The following is a 23,587-nucleotide window of genomic DNA, read 5'->3' on the forward strand; positions in this document are numbered from 1 at the left end:
ATTTACTATTATTGCTCGTAGCTCATTGGCTCTTATGATTCAAGTTATCTCTCCAACTTTTATGAGGTTTTATCTCATGCTTTTCAATGGACTGCAATGTCGTGAATCAAGTACTCCCTGCTTTCATCACCTTGTGTTGTACAAAAAGTTTCTCAACTCTGATCAATATGTGCATTCAACTGAAAATGTCATTTCCTTAACCTTGTTCCAATCTCTTCTGTTCAGCGCTCAGCTGGGTTGCCATGACGAGCGAGGAGTGTCCTGTGCCGCTGGGGAACATTTCCCCGGCAGTGCCAGGGCATCACGAGGAGTATGGCTCGGCGCAGGCTGATGACATCATCGAGGAAGCGTGTCCAGGCGACGACGCCAGCATCGGAAGTGACCTGAGCACGCTTGTGGTGCCCTACCCCGAGCTGGCGCCCGTGGTCTTCTTCTGCCTCAAGCAGACCACCTGCCCCCGCAGCTGGTGCATCCGTATGGTTTCCAGTCCATATCCTTTCAGTCGCTGGGGCAAATGTTGTTATTTTTGCAGTCAGAAATGATGGCAGCGTGCGTTTGGATCTCATTTTTTCAGTTTGTCAGGGTTAAGGTTTTGGATATTGGATAGCAACTGGATTGGACTCCGGTGCTTGTTTTGGGAGCTCATTTTAAGTAGGTGTTAAAAAAAAAAGAGAACACCTAATGCTCAAATTCAGGCATCGTGTAGCATGTAATAATGCACACTGTGCGCTCTAATTTTGTGAAAGGCCTAAATCCTGTGCAGCGGGCGGCACAACTCTCTGAGAGGAGGGTTAGAGCAGCCATTTAAGAAACAATGTAACAAGTGAGCCCACTCAGTAGCACGGTTGCTCTATCAAATGTTCGCTTTGGTACGCTATACTCTGATTTGGTTGGCTTTTCTGCTGGGATTTAAACGGCAAACAAATGTCTTCAAAACTTCTACACATGGCACATGGAATTTTTAAAACACTAGCTTTGTTTCCTTCACATACTTTAACTTACCAATATCAAAGCTGGTGTAAGCACTGACAGTTATAGTATGACCAAGGTACGAGCAAAGAACTTTGGTTCAATGCTCACGACCGCATACAGTCCAAACGGATTTACAAGACATCTGTATATACTGTAGCTGATGTATAGTGTCTATTTTCTCTACCAAAATGTACAGCATTTAAATTTAAAAGCCTTTTATTTTGCTCAATCAAAAATTGATTAATCGCAATGCAGTACATAAATTACAAAAAAAAAAACAATTCAATATGTCTTGAATCCCACCACTCGCAGAACATAAAAGCAGGCAAATATCAGTTCTGTCTTCAAATATATTACATTATTGATCAGGACCAAGAACAAAAGGATGTGAACTGAAACTGCTGGTATACCTTGTCATTCACACTATTACACCCAAGAGGCAATTCTAAGCACGTGCACATTTTTTTCTCAAATTATTGCCTTTTTCAAACACGTGTACTCTGGGTAAAGAACCACTATCTGATTGCACATGGTGTGCTTTATGTTGAAGGGCAGCAATTGAAGTTGCTCACGCCACGCCAATCCAATGTCGCATATATTTGGAGAGTCACCATTTTACACCTCCATTTCCATGCCGATGCTAATTTGTGTGTGTTTTTGTGTCATCGTGGCACCGAACCATCAGTTGTGCATTTACCGACCGCCCTCGCTTAACAGTGGCGGTGGGACCCAAGATGCTCCTTTGCCACCAGGGGTACGCAAAGATCGCACTGTGCTGCAGCGTTTTGCATGTGTCCATGCATCACTGGAATCTAAGAGGACACACACAGCTTCTTTTAGCTCATTTCCCTTAGTGATTTCACTGCAGTTTGTTGTTCACTGGTTCAAGTGGCTCTGGACAGAAGAGTTATCATTATCATGTGTGAACAATAGCACAGCCTTCGGCGGCCATTAATCGTCTTTTTGACCACAAACTGGTTGGTACTGCGCGTGTTTTACCAAGGACATGTAAAATCACAAATATTTCAGAACTTACATTCATGTAAGTTGCAAACGTGACTTGTTGAAACTAGTCTTCCTAATTTTTTGGGGAAGTGGCCAAAATGGAGCCCAGCTCACAACCTCGTTGGTGGAGGTGGAAGACAAAGTAGGATCCATTTTTCAGGTGAAAGTATTGATATTTGATACACAGGAAAGAGTTGAGCGAGACATGATTTCAGCATGGCTTGTTGAACAGCAGTCTACCAAATTGGCAAACACGCAGCAGACCTTGCGCTCGCACGAAAATCAGGATATAGTAGTTTTTATGCTCCGACACGATTCCGCAGTCCACGAAAATTGAGCCCTATAAAAGTCAATAATACTGTACGTTGTTCTCACTTTGCATTATTTTTTAGCATTTATCTTCAAGCCTGTACTGAACAATGGTTATACATCTTGATTGAGGCTACGGAGGTTTTCAAGAATTTAACTCAAACAATAGTATATATTTAATATTTGTGTGTATGTGTTGGTGTGTGTGTGTGTGCATGAGTCAGATAAAAATGTGACAAATTCTCAAGCCTGAGCTTGTTGCTTTAGTAACTGTTGGAATAAGCTGAGGAAGCAAGAAAACACGTCACACTCTGGATAGTGATGTGTTACTCCTGCCTGCTGTGAATGTTAGACAGACCGGTCAGAGTCTTGCTGAGGACTATGTTTGATATTGTATCTTTAGAAATAATTTAACGTGTGTTTGCATGCATGTTTGTTGCATCACTTTCCACTGAGGCCATCATGTCACACTCAATGATAAAGACGCACTTAAGCGTATCATACTTTGCATTTATCAAGATCAAATGAGCTTTGTAAACTGTGTTTGTGTGTGTGTGTTACAGAATGTGTCTTTACGAGAGGGTAATCATGGCCTCTTTCACCATCTCTTGGCAGATCAATAAATCTGTCCACCACTCATTTAAGAGAGGACTTCAGTGACACACACACACACATGCACACGCACGCACACAACACGTGTCTCCAATGATAGTCACCCACGCCTGCAGCAGAGCACCTGGAGCACTTCCTCTGATGCTGCAACCCCCACACACTCGCCGTCACGCGCTACTATTCGTTCTCGTCACAGCGCACTTCACAATACGCTTCAGGACACTTCATTGGGTACACTTGCACAGACGAACGTGAAGCGTATACGTCGATGATGACGCTCCCTATTGACGGGCGATGTCGGAGGGGTATTAATTTAACGATGTTTGTTGGATTCTGGTGATTTGCAGCGCTGTAGAACCGCACTGCATCATAATCAAGACTGTTTCTAATGTTGGTCTTCTGAAGAACATGCTGGAAGGCACTAATACACATTACAAAGCCTTTTTCTCCACTGAACCGCACCTGATGTGCACATTACATCTACCCATATTCTCCCATCCAGACATCTGACACACCCGCCATGGATGATTTTTTTTTTTTTTTTAATGCAAAATTTTCAGTTTGTAGAGCCTCATTTTGTATTACAGTGAGGAACTATTTAATGATCATACGTGCTGGTGTCTCACCATCCTGTCCCAGTAAAATCCTGACATTTGAAGTCGGGATGGCGGTAAATGAGTCCATCATTCCTGCTCCATAGGGGCACTTTAAGATGTAAGTGAAATTTACTTCAATTACTTGTGCCGTGCAGCCATTCCTGAAGGAAATCTATACTGGCGATTTAGAAGCCGAGTATTGACTGATATGTTTCCCCAATGAAACATCAGTACAGCTGAACCGCTATTATATTTATTTCCTCCTGGATGGCCTTTTTTCTGTCGTTCTTGCCCTTTCTCTTCTTTTTTTGTAACAAACGTGGTTTCTTCTTGTCGTCTTCTTTGATTGGCTCCTGCGGTGAGTGACCGGCCGCCGTGGCCCATGATCCTCTCCAGTCTTGACAGCTTGTTATCTCCATGGTGACGGATGGCTGAGGCGTTGCCGTGCCTGGGTCTTAACTAGTGCTGAGGATGGAGCACACACCTGGGACACATCATCCACTTTCGCTCACATTCCTGCTCCGTCTTAACACAATCATCCTGTCTCACTCTTTATACTTTTTTTAGCTTCACGTTCTGAAAGTTGAACTTGAAAATGGTGCTGTAGAGGCTGGTTAAAATGTTTTTGTCTTGCAACGACACTTCTTCTTCTTCTTTTCCTTTCGGCTTGTCCCGGTTAGGGGTCGCCACACCGCGTCATCTTTTTCCGTCTAAGCCTATCTCGTGCATCTTCCCCGCTAACACCCACAGTCTTCATGTTCTCCTTCACCACACCCATCAACCTTTTCTTTGGTCTACCTTTCGCTCTTTTGCCTGTGAGCTTCATCCTCAGCACGCTTCTACCAATATACTCACTCTCTCGCCTCTGGACATGTCTAAACCATCAAAGTCTGCTCTATCTCACCTTGTCTCCAAAATATCCACCTTTGTCTGTGCCTCTAATGAGCTCATTTCTAATCCTATCCAACCTGCTCACTCCGAGCAAGAACCTCAACATATTCATTTCTGCTACCTCCAGTTCTGCTTCCTGTTGTTTCTTCAGCGCCACCATCTCTAATCCGTACATCATGGCCGGCCTCACCAATGTTTTATAGACTTTGTCGTTCATCCTAGCGGAGACTCTTCTGTTACATAGAACACCAGACACCTACCGCCAATTGTTCCACCCCGCTTGGACCCGTTTCTTCACTTCCTTGCCACACTCACCATTGCTCTGTATAGTTGACCCCAAGTATTTGAAATCGTCCACCCTTGCTATCACTTCTCCGTGGAGCTCCACTCTTCCTCCTCCGCCCCTCACATTCACGCACATATATTCTGTTTTACTTCGGCTAATCTTCATTCCTCTCCTTTCCATTGCGTGCGTCCATCTTTCTTATAGTTCCTCCACCTGCTCCCTGCTTTCACTGCAGATCACAATATCATCTGCGAACATCATGGTCCAAGGGGAATCCAGTCTAACCTCATCTGTCAACCTATCCATTACTACTGCAAACAGGAAGGGACTCAGGGCGGATCCCTGATGCAGTCTTGCAACAACACTTTCAGGTTATATATCAAAACATAAAAATTCTCGTGTCATAATTTGCCTGTCGGCCCGTCCATTTTGTTGCTTTCATTTCCTTTCCTTCCTCCTGGAAAATATTGCAAATCCATATGTGCCGTCTCATCTCATGCAATGATCTCGGTTTTCCACTTATATTACTGAGAATCTGCTGAATGACCCTGAAGAAAGAAGCGCAAGCTTTAATGAGCCACTGCAAAGGATAAATAAAACCTATTAGTATGATTATGCTTCCCGAGTAAATCCCAGTGCTAATAATATTTCAAGATCCAATCCTGATCTTTCTCATCCTCTTCTGCTCCCTTGGCCTCCTCCCTCCGGTGTAGTCCAAACTCCATTAGTGCAGCCAGCGTCTGCGTTAGGAGCGGCACATTGGTGGCGAGATGAAGGCTTTAAAGTGACTCTAATGATTGTTGTCATAGAAAGCCTCGGTGCTTGGACACTCTGCCTGACCTCTCTCACGTGTAGAACTCTTTCTGGGCAGTGCCTGTGTAATGAGCACGTGCTTTTGTTGTTGTTGTTGTTGTTTTGTCTTTATAGCAAAACAGTCGCCCAACACAGCATGGATATGAATAATAGTATTCTTATTGGCTTTGCCCCTCATCTCATTTGGTTTATCATGTTAACAGTTAATCTAACAAATAATAATAGAGTTATTGCAATGCTTTTCCAAGAGAATTAAAAAGAGATCTATGTGGTTGGTTCAATTAAAAAGTTTTTTTTTTTTTTTCCCTCCTCTAATGAGACTCGCTGATAACAAATGATGAGATGGGATTTTTTCTTTCCTTAACCACAGACTGCTGTGGTGGTGGTCTGGAGGTCACATGAAGTATTGAGGAATGTTATCAAATTCACGCAGAGCTGATTTGCTAATCGCTTTAACCGCTAGATTGGTTACATCCAATTGGTTTTGCCCTTGGGTCTATTTTCTATATTTCTGTATGCATTGCCGTCAACTGAAGGAAAAAAAAGGAAAGAAAAAGACAGAAATAGTCTGGAGTCATCAGTCATGCTGCTGTCACGGAAATAGTGAAAGTCATCTGCATAGTAATACCTTTCAATGGAGCAATTGCGCTGGAACTTGTGCGGTTGAACACAATCCTCCAATTTGTGTGTGTGTGTGTGGGGGGGGGGACCTAACTCTCTCCCAGGGTCATAAAACCTTTATTAACTGCACAGGTACACTTTAAAGTAACATTTAGCATAGTTAACTGCAATAAGAATGTAAAAGACGATGTAATCTGAGGCTGCTTCTTGCTCCATTTTGAATATGTATGACTGTACTAGTTTTTAATGTACTGTAGTTTTCAAATTTTGCATGAATTAGGTGAAAAGACATGTCTGTTTGAAACAAATACTTTGAACCGTTAATATCGAAAGGTAAAACTGGAGTCCTCACCCTGAATGGTGAAAAACACAAAGGAGGCGATGTAACCTTTTACACGAAGACCTAACGCAGCTCCGTTCCTGCATGGTGAGCGTTCCCTTCTTGTATTCTTGTTGTCATATTATTATGATTATGACTGCCCTCTTCCCCCCATAAAAAAGATGAAAAAGAGAAAAATAACACAAAATGTTTACATACTGAAACATCATGATATACGATGTCGTATATCTTGCGAGCTATGCAGGGGGGGGACTTGCATGAACTCATACGCAAGGGCCGTTTTGATTGTTTTTGTCCTTTTTTATTTTTTCTCCCCCATCAGGAGAAAAGAGGGGGCTGTTGTTTTTCCTCTTAACTCTGTGGCCGCTCATACAAAACTCTGGAGAAAATGAAATCAGTCAATTACTGGCTCCATTGCCACTAACTCCAGAGTGACAGCTTTGTAGTTTGCTTTATTTGATCTATTATACAAGATTTTCTTCTTTTTTTCATATGAATGATCAGAGTCCTTCTGAATAGTGCCGGATTGTTTTTAATTTTTTTTTTCTTTTTTGCTACTAAGACCCTATCACATTTCAATGAATAACTTATTCTTATGCAAAAATGTATTAATTGCAAGATAGAAAATGAGATATAGCACTTGGAAGGAAATAAGATAGCACATAGTTATAAGGACTAATTGCAGTCTGTCAGCCCACAACATTGTACAATGTTTTACTTCCAGCTAATACTGTAAAAACGATGACGAGTAAACAATAGTTGCATGCTTATACACGCTGGGCTATGGTGATTATTACTGCAAACAAACACAAACACCCATCAGCCACAACATTATTGTACATTGTAATGAGATCCAGCATGGGAGCTGCAGCAAAGTGTTTTTTATTGGTAGTTCATATGAAATTGAGAGCCATTTTACTGGTGTAGTCACAAGGCTTCACTACTCTGACTTTGGAAAGCAAAGTTATTTCCAGTTTAGGAGCTGATGCGTCCAGGTTTATGGAATAAAATTATGTTCTTGTATTACATTTCGCTTCAATGTATTATTGTAGGCTATTAAGTATGAAAAAAATAAAATTACGGTCCAGTGGGACACTTCTCCTAATATCCCTTAAGCAGTGTTGCTACTCTACAAATAAACTTTAAACAAAACAATATATTGATGGAATGAGCAGTTATTTAGAATTAAAACAAAATAAACATTATAAATTGACTGATTTAAAAATTAAATCCAAACTTTTACCGATTTTGACGCCGGGCTGTGTTGGAAAAATATGGCAGCCTCGATTCTGTTTCGGTGTTCATGTTCGCGGGTCGTGTGTGAACCGTGTGCGTCACTTGGGGATGTTTATGAATATTCTGCTGTTTGATTGATCATCAGAATGTTTCCGCGGTTTCCATTTGGCCACTTGCAGCACCCGCTTTGAGGTCCACCCGTCTGTGATGAATACTTATGAGTGCATTAGCAGACCAAGAAGACTCATTACAATATCAAGGAGAGGAGCAGATCGCAGATGCTTTCATGGCTTTTGAGAACATTTTTTTTTGTCTTTGTCGTTATATTAGGCAGAGCGTGCCAAGATATGAATGTCTATGTCACAATTATGACATTCTAGCATGGCTCCCCCGATCGTGGGAGCAATTTTTGGGAATCTTGGAGCAGCTTGAACTTGAATGTGTAACACATTTTATGTATCCAGTTCGCATTAAAAAAAAAAAAAACTTTGTGATTCACCACCCCCCCCCGCCCCTCGCCGCCCCCACACACAGCTGTCATGTGTGATGGTGCCCCCACAGTGTGTTACTGAACATCAGTGACATGAGCTCCGTTGCTTATAATAACAGGCTGCTCATATCCCTGATAAAAGATAGTCAGGGAGGTGCTCAGACGGTGTTTACTTGTGAGAAACCACTTAAAGATGGAGGAACCTTCACATGGCATGCATAAAAAAAATTGTTTTTGGGGCTGTTAATGTATACAACAATGGTAAACTACTTGCTACATCCTTTTCCATTTGAAAAATCAGCTGCAACAAGGTACTCCTCATTACGCCCGTAATTCCCGGCCTACAGAGGAAATACCATTTGGTACATACACAGGCCGCAGCCACGTAAAAGCCGCAAGTGCCCACATTGAAACCGACATTGAAACACGAGATATTTACAAAGAAAGAGAATACACACAGAGTTTAATGCTAGCCCCTCCATGCTAATGCTAATGCTAGCGTCGCAGCGCTAACAGGCCCGGTTAAAAAGAAACATACTGGTAAAAATCACTGAGACACGGCAGTAACACCTTAATGCAGCGCTAACAGGACCGGAATGGTAAAAGTCAAAAAGTTCCTCGGCACATATATTCGGTCTCACTCTTACCTTTTCCGCTCGAGTGCGACCTTGCAGCCGTAGAAAAAAATGCACAAATTAGCTGCATCACCGCATAAACCGCAGGATTGAAAGCGTGTGAAAAAAGTCACGCCTTATAGGCCGGAAATTACGGTATTTCTATTAAATGTTGCGTAATAGAGCAACTTCTGAAATGCATAGATAGTCGTGCCAATATCAAGCAGCAGCATATATTATAGGCTAGGTTGTGATTTTGGGGGGGGGGGGGGAGTCAGCAGCACGTTGTGATATAATTTACAGTGTGTGGATGTAAAGGAGTCCATTTGCAAAATAGCAGAGGTAGTGTTTTTGTGCGAGAGGGTGAGGGGAGATGACGGCGCGAGTGAACAGAGTTCAAAATCATGACAGTGGACCTGGAGGCTTTGTCTGAAGGCAGGAGACAAGTGCGAGTGTCTTCTTCTTCTTCTTTTCCTTTCGGCTTGTCCCGTTAGGGGTCGCCACAGCGTGTCATCTTTTGCCATCTTAGCCTATCTCCTGCATCTTCCTCTCTAACCCCAACTGCCCTCATGTCTTCCCTCACCACATCCATAAACCTTCTCTTTGGTCTTCCTCTCGCTCTTTTGCCTGGGAGCTCCATCCTCAGCATCCTTCTACCAATATACTCACTCTCTCGCCTCTGAACATGTCCAAACCATCGAAGTCTGCTCTCTCGAATCTTGTCTCCAAAACATCCAGCTTTGGCCGTCCCTCGAATGAGCTCATTTCTAATCCTATCCAACCTGGTCACTGCGAGCGAGAACCTCAACATCTTCATTTCTGCCACCTCCAGTTCAGATTCCTGTTGTTTCTTCAGTGCCACTGTCTCTAATCCGTACATCATGGCCGGCCTCACCACTGTTTTGTAAACTTTGCCCTTCATCCTAGCAGACTCTTCTGTCACATAACACACCAGACACCTTTCGCCAGCTGTTCCAACCTGCTTGGACCCGTTTCTTCACTTCCTTACCACACTCACCATTGCTCTGGATTGTTGACCCCAAGTATTTGAAGTCGTCCACCCTCGCTATCTCTTCTCCCTGTAGCCTCACTCTTCCCCCTCCACTTTTCTCATTCACGCACATATATTCTGTTTTACTTCGGCTAATCTTCATTCCTCTCCTTTCCAGTGCATGTCTCCATCTTTCCAATTGTTCCTCTGCATGCTCCCTGCTTTCACTGCATATGACAATATCATCTGCGAACATCATGGTCCAAGGGGATTCCAGTCTAACCTCATCTGTCAGCCTATCCATTACCACTGCAAATAGGAAGGGGCTCAGAGCTGATCCCTGATGCAGTCCCACCTCCACCTTAAATTCCTCTGTCACACTAAGGCACACCTCACCATTGTTCTGCTGCCATCATACATGTCCTGTACTATTTTAACATACTTCTCTGCCACACCAGACTTACGCATGCAGTACCACAGTTCCTCTCTTGGTACTCTGTCATAGGCTTTCTCTAGGTCCACAAAGACGCAATGTAGCTCCTTCTGACCTTCTCTGTACTTTTCCACGAGCATCCTCAAGGCAAATAATGCATCTGTGGTACTCTTTCTAGGCATGAAACCATACTGTTGCTCGCAGATACTTACTTCTGTCCTGAGTCTAGCCTCCACTACTCTTTCCCATAACTTCATTGTGTGGCTCATCAACTTTATTCCTCTATAGTTCCCACAGCTCTGAACATCCCCTTTGTTCTTAAAAATGGGAACTAGAACACTTTTCCTCCATTCTTCAGGCATCTTTTCGCCCGCTAGTATTCTGTTGAATAAGTTGGTCAAAAACTCTCCACAGCCATCTCTCCAAATTGCTTCCATACCTCTACCGGTATGTCATCAGGACCAACTGCCTTTCCAGTTTTCATCCTTTGTAGTGCCTTTCTGACTTCCCCCTCAGTAATCATTTCCACTTCCTGGTCCTTCACTCTTGCCTCTTCAACTCTTCCTTCTCTCTCATTTTCTTCATTCAACAACTTCTCAAAGTATTCTTTCCATCTATTTAGTACACTACCGGCACCAGTCAACACATTTCCATCTCTATCCTTAATCACCCTGACCTGCTGCACATCCTTCCCATCTCTATCCCTCTGTCTGGCCAACCTGTAGAGATCCTTTTCTCTCTTCTTTCGTGTCCAACCTGGTGTACATGTCTTCATATGCCTCTTGTTTAGCCTTTGCCACCTCTACCTTTGCCCTACGTCGCATCTCGATGTACTCCTTTCGCCTCTCCTCAGTCCTCTCAGTATCCCACTTCTTCTTCGCTAATCTCTTTCCTTGTATTACTCCCTGTATTTTGGGGTTCCACCACCAAGTCTCCTTCTCCCCTTTCCTACCAGATGACACACCAAGTACTCTCCTGCCTGTCTCTCTGATCACCTTGGCTGTCGTCGTCCAGTCTTCCGGGAGCTTCGGTTGTCCATCGAGAGCCTGTCTCACCTCTTTCCGGAAGGCCGCACAACATTCTTCCTTTCTCAGCTTCCACCACATGGTTCTCTGCTCTACCTTTGTCTTCTTAATCTTCCTACCCACCACCAGAGTCATCCTACACACTACCATCCTATGCTGTCGAGCTACACTCTCCCCTACCACTACTTTACAGTCAGTAACCTCCTCCTCAGATTACATCGTCTGCACAAAATATAATCTACCTGCGTGGTTCTACCTCCGCTCTTGTAGGTCACTATGTGTTCCTCCCTCTTCTGGAAATAAGTGTTCACTACAGCCATCTCCATCCTTTTTGCAAAGTCCACCACCATCTGCCCTTCAAAGTTCCTTTCCTGGATGCCGTACTTACCCATCACTTCTTCATCGCCCCTGTTTCCTTTACCAATATGTCCATTACAATCTGCACCAATCACAACTCTCTCGCTGTCTGGGATGCTCAGAACTACTTCATCTAGTTCCTTCCAGAATTTCTCTTTCAACTCTAGGTCACATCCTACCTGTGGTGCATAGCCGCTAACCACATTATACATAACACACCCTCAATTTCAAATTTTAGTCTCATCACTCGATCTGATACTCTTTTCACCTCCAAGACATTCTTAGCCAGCTCTTCCTTTAAAATAACCCCTACTCCATTTCTCTTCCCATCTACTCCGTGGTAGAATAATTTAAACCCTGCTCCCAAACTTCTAGCCTTACTACCTTTCCACCTGCTCTCTTGGATGCACAGAATATCAACCTTTCTCCTAATCATCATGTCAACCAACTCCTGTGCTTTTCCTGTCATAGTCCCAACATTCAAAGTCCCTACACTCAGTTGTAGGCTCTGTGCATTCCTCTTTTTCTTCTGACGCTGGATCCGGTTTCCTCCTCTTCTTTGTCTTCGACCCACAGTAGCTGAATTTCCACCGACGCCCTGCAGGTTAGCAGTGCCGGGGGCGGGCGTTGTTAACCCGGGCCACGACCGATCCGGTATGGGATTCTTTAGATGAACGCTCATATTTGTTTGGCATAGTTTTTACGCCGGATGCCCTTCCTGACGCAACCCTCTGCATTTATCCGGGCTTGGGACCGGCCTACAGATTGCACTGGTTTGTGCCCCCATAGGGCTGCATTAGACAAGTGCGAGTGTGAGGGTGGAAAATGTCTCTGCACTTAAGATGGGTGTTGAAATGCTTCGTGAGGGAGGACAAAGGGACACAAATCAACTTGCTGGCTGTTTTCACAATACGCCAAGTCTTTCAGCAACTGTATTTTCATGTACTGTATGAATAGTCATTTAGTAGTCAATTGTCTACATTTGCTCAATTCCTATAGCATCTAGTGTTGTTATGAAAATATGTGAATTTTCATCCTGATGAAGATTACAACGTCAGCACAATTCTTTGGAGGGGGAAATTGTGTAGGGTTTCTTTACAAAATGCCTTCTGCAATAACTTCAACTGCATCTGTGTCACTGTGTTTTAGCCTCATAATAATTACAATTTTCTTTTCACCTGCAGTGAATTTGTGAAGATTGCTTGCTTTCTTTTTTTTTTTTTTTTAATTTACTCAAATTAACTTTGCCGTCTAGAAATAGGCAGTGCAGATAGATAACTGCTGAAGAAAATTTATGCTCAGGGGTTTAATTACAACATATATATAGTACAAAGAGCGATTGGGACACACACGCATCATAGTGAAGGACAAACTTTCACTTAAAAGACGGATGAAAGAAAATAATGGAGAATCGCTATTGGTGTGCACACAATGGTAAGGGCAGAGAGGGAGGAGACGAGAGAGCTTGCTAGTTAGCGCCGCTTCTTCAAAAGGCATCTTGTGAGGGAGGTCGCTGAGAGGAAGAGGAAGAGGGATAGTTAGCACAGCGGCGGAGTGAACTCTTGCCCAGTCGCTGTCAGCTTCGCGGACGGGGTGGTGTGTGTTTGTTTGTGTCACAAAGTGCACGTGTGTTGTCTTTTCTCTTCCTTCTAATTGCGCCGGTAACTGCAACTTTAGACCTCTTCCATAGGGAACTGGAGTGCCGCATAGCCTGGGATTAGACTGAGATTAGGACAAAAGAGTCCAAACAAAAGGCCCGGGTAACAAGAGGGACGAAAAGACGTTGTAGCAAACACATCTTCCCATAAGATAACAGATGTTGCATAGCGCGGGCATTTTGATTTTCGGAGCCTTTTGCAACTGTTGTCCAAAACACGTGCGCACACAAAAAAAAGTCTGCAAATAGTTATTTTCTCATTTCAAGGATAATGTGTTCAGTTTGCACTCACCTGAAAAATCTGAAATCTGTCAAATCTGTATCTACATGTATATGCAAATTGACTCCATTATGGAATGTGTTCAAAATAATTTCATCCATATTAAGTTTTACTTTGCCAGGGTTATGTTTTGTGATGGCAAATTTTTTAAATGTCAGTTTCCATGCCACAGAACCCACTGACTGCTTTCGTTGTTGTTGTCCATTTCACGTACTTACGTAACCCACTGCTGATCGATCATTTGTCGAGCAGATTCATCTTCGCCGTGCCGCTCTAAATATTAACATTTTGGCAATATGAGCTGATGCTGCCTTGTCGTGCCAAGCAGCAGCCACAGGCTGAGAGGCACACACCCGTGTTCTCTTCCACTGTTGGGTTTGTTAGCGTATTTTGCATTGAGGATTGTACTGTAGTTGTACACTCATCCGGCCTTGGTGCAGTTTCAACTGCTTGAAAAAAGCTGTGACACCCTGTGACACGCAATATCTACAGAAAATGGCGAGATGGCTGGATGGTTTTCTTTTCATACCTTGGCCCTATGAACATCCAGAACACAACTTATGATGTGAACCTCCAACACTGACTCCCACTATTTTACTCGTCTGTGTCCAGTGACCCTTTCGGTGGTATTCCTTTCGCTCTGTTACCTCCAGAAGTTGCTGGCAGAAAGGATGGAGAGGGAAGGTGTCAAAGCAACAACAAAAAAAAAAAAGGCTTATGGCCTGAGGAGAGGAAAGAGTTAGTGACCACCGCAGACCTGCTGCAATGCCCCTGCTTTATCATTGTCAAACACATACACACACACAGACGCACCGATGCTCACACACATACGCCCTTCCTATAGAAAATACACATAATCCCAGCTGTCAGCTATGCGTTACACATATATGGATCATGGTCAACATAAATCCTTTCTCCGTGTTCTTCAAGAAATTGTGTGTGTGCGTTAACTTAAAAGTCTCTGATCAGTGAGAAAAGCTTGGCCCTCGTCTGTGTGTGTTTGTGTGTGTTGTCTAATGTTGAAACAGCTGAGTGCTGATTTCTGCAGCTCAAATGAGCCGGACAGCTTAAGTCATTAAACACCAGCTTTAAACTTTCTAACACATATGTTACTCAAAGTCGCTGACCCGCTGAGTTGCTTCTGAATGCGGGGAGCATTCACGAGGCGTCACGCCGCGCGATCGCAGCCTGAGTTTCGGGGGCAACAGTTAAACCAGTTTAAAGACGGCCCAAGTGATGGGTGGAAGGAGACAGGGATAGGGATTGGTGCATGCGAGACGTTTCATCGCATGGCTTAATGACCACAAATAGGGTTGCGATTAGGAAATGGTGTCAAGCTTTGCTTATTTCCAGAACCATTCTGTGTGATGGGGGGCCAATATTGTTTGTACTCTGTCACACTCTACTCATCTGGTGACTCTGTGTGGGTGCGTTTCGATGTCATCATTTTCCCCCTTTGCACACAAGCTGAAGACTCTGCAGAAATAGATTCTAGGATTACTGTATATTTGCTTTTGCCCATAATGGAGGTGTGCTCCTCCCACTATTTTTTCATTTTATTTTGTGAGCTAGCATTGCAACAGCATTGTACACTGACTTAGAGGCTAATACTCTACAGTGCCATTCTGCTTGTTAACTAAATATTACAAACACCAGCAATAACTGGAAGCTGAACGTTCCAAAAATATTACTTTGCTTTTATGTTAAAAGCAAGCACTAATTTCACTACAGAAATAACATGTACTTTTTTATATCCTGTACTTTCCAATAGCTTGAGTGTCTGATATTGCCAGATTTGGGTTTCTGGTTGAATTTATGTTTTCTGTGACTCTTAAAGAATCCAAAGTTTCTTTAAAGCAGTTTACGTGGTAACTACTCACATATGCGTGGTCTCGGACCTAGACCAAGGCTTTCAATCCCATTTTTGTTATTATTTGTTACATTGCAGTTATGGATGCCCTCAGAGGGCCGTTATGACTGTGAAACCATAAAATTGTTTAATCGCCTCATCAAATTCACACGTGAAATTTCTGAACTACGCAGCACGGTGGCGCAGCTGGTAAAGCGTTGGCCTCACAGTTCTGAAGACCTGGGTTCGATCCCAGCCCCACCTGTATGGAGTTTGCATGTTCTCCCCGTGCCTGTGTGGGTTTTCTCCGGGGACTCCGGTTTCCTCCCACATCCCAAAAACATGCAACATTAATTTGACACTCATAACTGCGCATAGGTGTGATTATGAGTGTGGCTGTTTGCCTCAATGTGCCCTGCAATTGGTTGCAAACAAGTTCCGGGTGTACCCTGCCTCCAGCCCATTGACTTCTGGGAGAGACTCCAGCACTCCCCGCGGCCCTCGTGAGGATAAGCGGCAAAGAAAATGGATGGATGGATTTCTGAACTAGTTTTGGAATCAGAAATCAAGGGTAATGGGTTTTTTAACTATTGTTAATGTTTGGTAACAACAATACATCTCAATGTTATCATTTATGATATCACAATTTGAATTTTTAGTACAGATTTTAACAAGAGTTATGGAAGTTGACACAGGTCATTTGCCTGCGCAGGCCGGATAAAATCAAGTGGTGGGCCGGATTTGGCTCCGAGGCCTGGAGTTTGACACCTGCGACATAGAGAATGTGCATGCCTAGACTCTAGGTCTTTCATCTGGGGTACATTTTGGGGTATGTTAACCTATGATTTAAAGGGGAAAAAAGTGATTCATTTGACTTCACCAAACCACCTGCTGTCCTTAAGTAAAAACCTACACTGTTCCCTTTGCAAATGAAACCTGACAACACAATTTTGCACAATTTAGTTTCTTGGCAGGGGATTTAGTTGGAGAGTGAGAGTGTTTGAGTGATTGTGTGTGTGTGTGTGTGTGTGTGTGTGTGTGTGTGTGTGTGTGTGTGTATCCGTCTCCTGTTGGCTATATTCCCAGTTAAACAAATAATAGTGACTACTAAGGCAGAGCACACTGATCTGCGTGAAACAAATTGTACCCAAACCAATTGTAAAAACTATCACTAACTAATGTTGTTTTTTCGTGATTGTAAAACATGATTGTAACACAAATTGTGAAACTAATCAGCCATTTTGACTGACTACTTTTTTGTGGATAAGCAGGTGAGCAAGCTAAGGATTAGTATAAAATAACAATGCATGAAGAAACTATTTTGTTTGGGAAACGTTGTACGTGGGCAAAGTGCCCAAGGTGCTAAGTACCATGTACCATCTCGTGACTGTGATTAATATTTACATTCCCAGGTTTCACATTACAAAATAAAGAAAGGGATTATGTTTGCTGTTTAAAGTAGTTTGGCAACTTTATTTTGCTCGTCTAATTCTTATGCAGTGGAATCTGTGCAAATTTGTTCTAGTGTCCTCTTGCCTCCGCCTGCGTTGTGAGGGGAGTTTGTCAGTGTGTGTGTGTACGTGTGTACGTGTGTGCGTGCGTGCTTGTGCATATTGAGCTTGCCCGGACCTGAGCTTGCCAACATGCAGAGATGCGATCCCACAGAGAACAGTCTCTGTCAGGGTCTGTTAATATCAGTGAAACCGTTTGAGCTGCAATAACTGACCTTGGTAATGCTTCACTTGACCAGTGAGCTCATCGAGCACGCGTTCCATCGTGGACGTTATTCCATTTCTTTCTCTCGAAAATAGGCACCAACAATGAGTCATTAAAAATTACATGAATGTATCCCAAAAGACTAATTATTGAACCTCAAAGTAGCAGTGCCTCGCCAATGATCCCCACTGCAAAAACGTATGTCCTTAATACTAGATAAATGTGCTTGTTGTGAGTGTAAATTTACTGGACAAAATTGAAATTATCTGCCAATGTGTTAATGAATATTGCTTGATTGACACTCTTACTGGTCAATAAATCACTAAATGATTTAGGTCCTGAATACATGAAAGAAATGCTTACGGAATACAAACCCAGTAGAGCTCTGAGATCGACCGACTCAGGTCAAATAGTGGCACGCAGAGTCCAAAGCCAACATGGTGAAGCAGCATTTAGCTATTATGCTGCACACAAATGGAAGAAGTTGCCAACAGAGGTAGGGTCAGCCCCAAGTGTGAATGTCTTGTTTTTTTCTCATGCTTTTTAGAATATGTCCACTTTTTGATCATATTACTTGCACTGTATGCGGTTTTAATTCTCTTTTTTAAATATTTTGTTTGTCATTTTTATTGTTTTCATCCCGTTTTAAATGTTTTATTTCTTTGTTTTCAAATGCCTTTAATCGTGTAAACCACATTGAGTTACCTTGTGTATGAAATGCGCTATACAAATACATTTATTTTGCTTTGCTTTACTCCAAGCATCAAATAAACAAAACAAAATCTTAAAATGAGCTCAAGCAACAAAACAATCTTCAAATTCATTTAAAACACCCTTTTTAACATTAAATGGCCTTGTTTTGTTTAGTATCAACTAAAAACGTGTTCTAATCAACAAACAACAACAAAGGCTAACAATCTTAAAACTACTACATTTTTTTCCTAATGTACTTCTTGAAATTAGCTAATAAAATCCTTAAATCTTACAATCCTGTGTGAGCATTCTTAAACACAAAAACAATAATAATGGAGGGTGATGCGGTACTGTTATTTAATCCTTATCTCTTCCTGCTTTTCACTATTTTAAGATAACCTTTATTAGTGCCGCAATGTGTGAATTTGCAAATATGTCTTAAATTCGGATTCGAATCCCCGCCACGAAGTCTCATTTTATTCAGCTCGTTGTGTGACCGTTCACCACTAAAAATCAGATTGCTGTTAAGAGTCTGAACACAACATTGTCATTGTTTGACTGTGCTGCGGCCTCACCAACTCCTGACATTCCCTCAAGGGAGGATTAACTCCAAGAGCAGCCAGGAAGTATGGCGCTGGGAGGCAGAGAGAGGGAGAGATTGATAAAGAAAAGCCTTAGCTGCTTCAACAACAACAAAAAAAGATGAGAGAATGCAAGGAGACACGTTTTCTGCCTTCAATTTCTTTCTTGGGTTGCTTCTTGCAAGACTCAGCCAGCTGTTTTACCGTGATTTGCAAATATTACAAGGTGCACTCCTTTAATTGTCATACCTACCAGATCATCATTATAATTCACCTGTAATGAATACATAATGGAAAGAGAGTGCAAAGGTGTTTGCAGAGCGACACTATTTATGTTCGCATCTGCTTGGTAAAATTAATGGTGTGTATAATTGATATTTCATTAGTACTTGTACCACGTGTTATTAATATGAGCTGAATTTGAGCCTGACACTTTCCATTGTTGTATAAAGTTCTATTTCTTGGGTTATGGTTATCATTGCACACCTTCTTTTTGGCATCAAGAGTACCCTCTTTTCATAAAATCACAGAAATACAAACAAAAAAGCAAAACACACGGAGTGAACCACACCCCATAACTCAAATAATGTTCATTTTCCATCTATGCTGTTGGTCATCTTTGATCTTTGCCAACAATAAGTGTCTAATGTCAAAGTATGCACTTCAGATATTTCCAAAAAGGGATGTTATATTTATATTTGCTGAATTGCAAGTATTTGTTTTTGTTCAAGTACAGAGCTCACGCTTGTGTCCAGGTGCCCAGGATTTCTACATGACTTCTGTCTTGTCTTTTATTATATACTGTATGATCACACTTATGTTGTCTTACTTCTTCACTGTTTCGAAATTCACCCATAATCCTTTTGAAGAGCAACAGGTCCACATTTCTGCGGGAACCGATGCAAATGTGTGCACAGACACTTCTAAGGACTGTTTGAAGCACCCTCTTGAACACTGTTCCTACTGTGCTGTAATAAATGCACGTTCATGGCATGTACAGTTTTCAAAGTTTCGAGATTCCCACCATTATTACCATTGTCCTTTATTTAACACAAACTGGTAAATCTATAATCTAGTAGACCGGTGTCAAATTTGATTTGGAACAGCCACACTGTACAAAATCTTTGTAGCACCTTACATGTTGTCATTGTAGCCAGGCAATCGCATTGTTCAGTCGACTTCTAGTTCCAGGACGGCAGCTACTTCCTTTGGGGATTTCCACAGGTCCATTACGGTCAGCGTAGTGGGAGCCGCTGTCCAGTTGAAGATGTGCTGCGTGTCGTGAGGGCCCTGTCCGCATTTCGGGCAGAGGTTGACTATAGTATTGTCGGCACAGTCGTATAGTCATTGAGCATGCGGCTTCGTCCAGAGCGGAGTTGCAATAGTTTGGATTCTTGTGCCCCGTGGAAGATCGATTTCGGGGGTAGGGTAGCCACCACGGATGACTACCGGTTTGTAGCTGGCCACCGCGTCTTCAACCGTTCGATGGAGCCTACGTAGTCCGTCTCGGTAGGCTTGGTAGTTGAACACCGTGTCGGTGGGGATGTCTTCGTCAATGTCTTGACGGTATTTACGGAGCGCCCTACATGATGCATCTTTGTTGGTTGAACTTTACAAAAACATATTGTATTGAAAACGGGGAGAGACTGAAAGTCGTTTCTCATTTTTTTTGTCCGATTCTGTTTCAGACTTAGCAGCTGGCGGCTGGCAATGGTCATTCTACGGTTCGTAATGATCATAATGAAAAAGTCTCGGAAGGCCATGCAGAGTTAGGGTTATGGAAAGTGGTCGTCAGGCGCTTGCGTTGTAGCAAGAAGACATTCACAAGGCATGTAATGTTAAAAAGGCATGTCTGCGGCTCTTCAGGAAAATGCTGCCATGTCGCCCACGAGAAGACAGAAGGAAGCGCCTCTAAAAATAAGAATGCACCGAGCACTGCTGCACCGTGCAGTTTTTGCGGGGTCATGCCAGCAGCCTTTCGTTAAGGCCTTGACTTGGCTTGTCATTCTGCTTCGTCTGCGTCCTCGGCCTACTCGCCGACTCAACCGAGCGTGAGAAATGAAGAGCAGAGGGGACGTGGGGAAAAATTACTGGCTTCGTTTTGCTGTTGTGAGCGTGTGATAAAACAGCTTTTTGGAATCAGGTGTGTTTTCCTGGGGAGCTTGTGTCAGCGGGTGCTTAATAAAGACTGGGACATTGCCTCTGCTGTGTTGACACGACCATGACGGACTTTCCAAGTACTCATCCGCACCCGCACATACATTAGCGAGGATGACAAAATTATTCAAGCTTAAACTTTTGCTGTAAATTAAAAAGTCAATTCATTCACTCTTGTTTGCTCTTAATCTCAATGTCCTAATTTAGCCTGACCTTAACCTGAAGTAAGCGATAGAAAAAAAAATGCTGCCATGCATTATTGAGTCACTTGCTTCATTTCGGTCTTGCAGCACTCACGGATTAATATTGTAGTAGTCTGATAAGGACAAAACATGGAGGGGTGAAAGAAGGGCCCTGTTGACTCAGTGGAGTTATTTTGCTCGCCCTCTGAACAATTTGCCCAAAAGGCTGGGAGCAAAGACAACTTGCGAGCAAATAACAATACGCAGGTCAGGGTAAACAGCACTTAATCGTTCAGCGTGTCCTTTTAACCACAACTGAATCTGGAGTGTTTTGTTTCAGAGCTTGCGGCAATCGAGATTTTCTGGAGTGAACCAACTGAGGAAAATATAATAGAGAAGTTTTGCTACAAAGGTCAATATAAAATACATACATTTATACATAAGGCAATATTTCTGCTTTCAACAAATGGCCTTGAGTAGTTGAAGAGAAACTGCCTTGTCACATTCAAAACGTTTCCACACTGTTCATTTTTGGAGATGCTAATAATGGTGTTTTCATGGATGCATTTTCAAGGAGGAGCAAATGTCATCTTTTGCAGTCTTTGCAACTCACAAAGTGGTCACATGAAAACATGACAATTTATCTCAGGGGTATCCAACGTACGGCACGCAGGCCAAAATCGGCCCATGTCAGGGTCTAACACGGTTCTCGGGAACACATTAAGAGCAATTTTTCGATAAAAGTAACTACTATTGCTGATGTGGAGGTCACTGGAGGTCTTACTGATGACCTCTTAAATGGCTACTTTTTTCTAGATGCAGATCTTCTACATCTTAAAAGTTGTTTCATTAAAGATACTGCACACAGTATATACTGTAGATCCATATCTGTAAGTTTCACATGTAAATGAAAACACTGTTTTGTGACAATTCTTGAAATTGTACTCGTTTTTGCTAAGAAGTTCCAGATATTTCATAGAATTTGCAACAGTATAATTTTGAACAAAGAAGAATATTTTTCAAGCGTAACTTGGTATTGAATATGGCCCCTGAACTAAAATAAGTTCGTCATCCCTGTTGTAGTGTATTTTTGACTGTATTGAAAGAGAGGAACTGGATTGAGACCACAAGACACTAATGTACAACACCACATTGCCGATTCATTAGTGAGTTTTGTCTTTATATGTCTTGTATAGGGACAAGGCAGTCACTCTACTTTTGGATGTGGTGTTTGGCGTTGGAAAGGCTCGTAGGCGGGCATCAGCATTCTGGGACTTGTCACACTGTCAGTGGGGTGTTTCTGAAGGAAAGGTGAAAATGCATCCCTAGGTACCTCTTTACTCCAGCACTGTTTCAGAGATTGAAATTTTGGTGAGAGACAGCCAAATGTGAGAGTCTCCAACTGATGTGCCGCATTGTGGTAATGCTGTCCTGAGGGCTTACAGCGCTGAAGTCAAAATGAGGTTAGAAGCGTTTTTTAATGTGGCCTTGATTGGGCGTGTTTGTTCCTGTAAGGAATGTGTTAGACTATGATTAATTCCACTTTCAGAATAAATACCAATGAAGGAAGGAACTCACTGCATGCACATTCAACACACTGACGGTATGTTAGTACTGTATCTGGATCGTCATTCAAAAGTACACTATGGAGAGGGAAGGTGGGAGGGTTATAATTGTACCTTTGGGGGTTACAATGGATTGTCGCCTTGGTAGTACTATGGGTCAAAAAGGGTTTTTCATGAAATGTAGGACTGGGGAAGGAGAGTAGACTCAAACAGTTCTAATCCAAAAGGTAGACCCATTATTTGAAAAGACATCCACTTAGAAAGTCATTCCTGGGTGAGAAATAACAACGGCAGTAAGGACGGTATCAGTCAACTGAAAAAGTGAAAACCCTCATGAATGACGATTTACTGCAAATGGATAAAAGAAGCCACAATTATCCTCTATTGGCCACCTTAGAGCAGCTCAGTGGAACAACTGGTTAGAGCTTTGGCTTCACAGTACTGAGGACCAGGGTTCAAATCCGGGCCACGCCTGTGTAGAGTTTGCCTTCGTGGGTTTTCTCCAGGCATTCCGGTTCCCTCCCACATCCCAAAAAATGCATTCATTAGAAACTCTCAATTGCCTTTATGGGTGGTTGTGAGTGCGACTGTTGTCTGTCTTTGTGTGCCCTGTGATTGGATGGCAAACGGTCCAAAGTGTACCCCACTTCCTGGCCGAAGATAGCTAGAATAGGCTCCAGCACTCCCGCGATGCTTGTGAGAATAAGCAGCTCAGAAATGGATGGATGGATGGACATCTTTGACAAAATCACTTCTTCCCCATCCATAACGCTGTTCTGTCTTCTATCATCATGTAGCTTGTGCACTGGTTGAGTTTAGCGTAAGGTTAGCTATTGTATTTTGTCATGTAAATATGGAAATTTTTTATTTTTTCTACCGAATCGAAACATTACATTCATCAGATGCTACAAAGCAATTTCAAGTGAAGGTTATATGTTTTATGCTTATCAATGTGACAATATTGTTACCGTATTAGGTCTCTGATCAAGACCCTCCCTTTGTTTTAAAAGCAAAACCATCGTTTTCCCATCACTGAGTGAATCATTGTGTTGGAGTTTTGTGCTAGTTGTGTAGTAGAAGTGTAAAAGTGTGAGGCACAAGCGCCAACACATTATAATGTGTCCCAGTTCAACTTGTTTTGAATAAGATATGATCTCCTACTAATATATGATCTAGTTTTTAGATTCCACACCCACTTGCCTGGATTCCACACTTTTCTATTGGGATTGGAAGGTGCTTCCGTTGCGAAATGCTAGAGTACACTATATGTGTGAACTATGGCCATCTGTTCTCAAATGCAACGGAAATACTATTAG

At 42.6% G+C, this 23,587-nt stretch overlaps 1 protein-coding gene across 1 annotated transcript in view; it reads left to right on the forward strand.

The window, feature by feature from the left end:
* The first annotated feature begins 242 nt into the window (after positions 1–242).
* Positions 243–23,587, forward strand: part of cacna1ia (calcium voltage-gated channel subunit alpha1 Ia) — a 109,174-nt gene continuing 85,829 nt past the window's right edge. Inside the window, exon 1 of the mRNA XM_061845985.1 lies at positions 243–490. Coding sequence (XP_061701969.1) covers positions 243–490 — 248 coding nt within the window. The remainder of the gene's footprint in view (positions 491–23,587) is intronic.

Source organism: Syngnathoides biaculeatus, chromosome 16 (assembly GCF_019802595.1).
Source record: "Syngnathoides biaculeatus isolate LvHL_M chromosome 16, ASM1980259v1, whole genome shotgun sequence".
Classification (NCBI taxonomy): domain Eukaryota; kingdom Metazoa; phylum Chordata; class Actinopteri; order Syngnathiformes; family Syngnathidae; genus Syngnathoides; species Syngnathoides biaculeatus.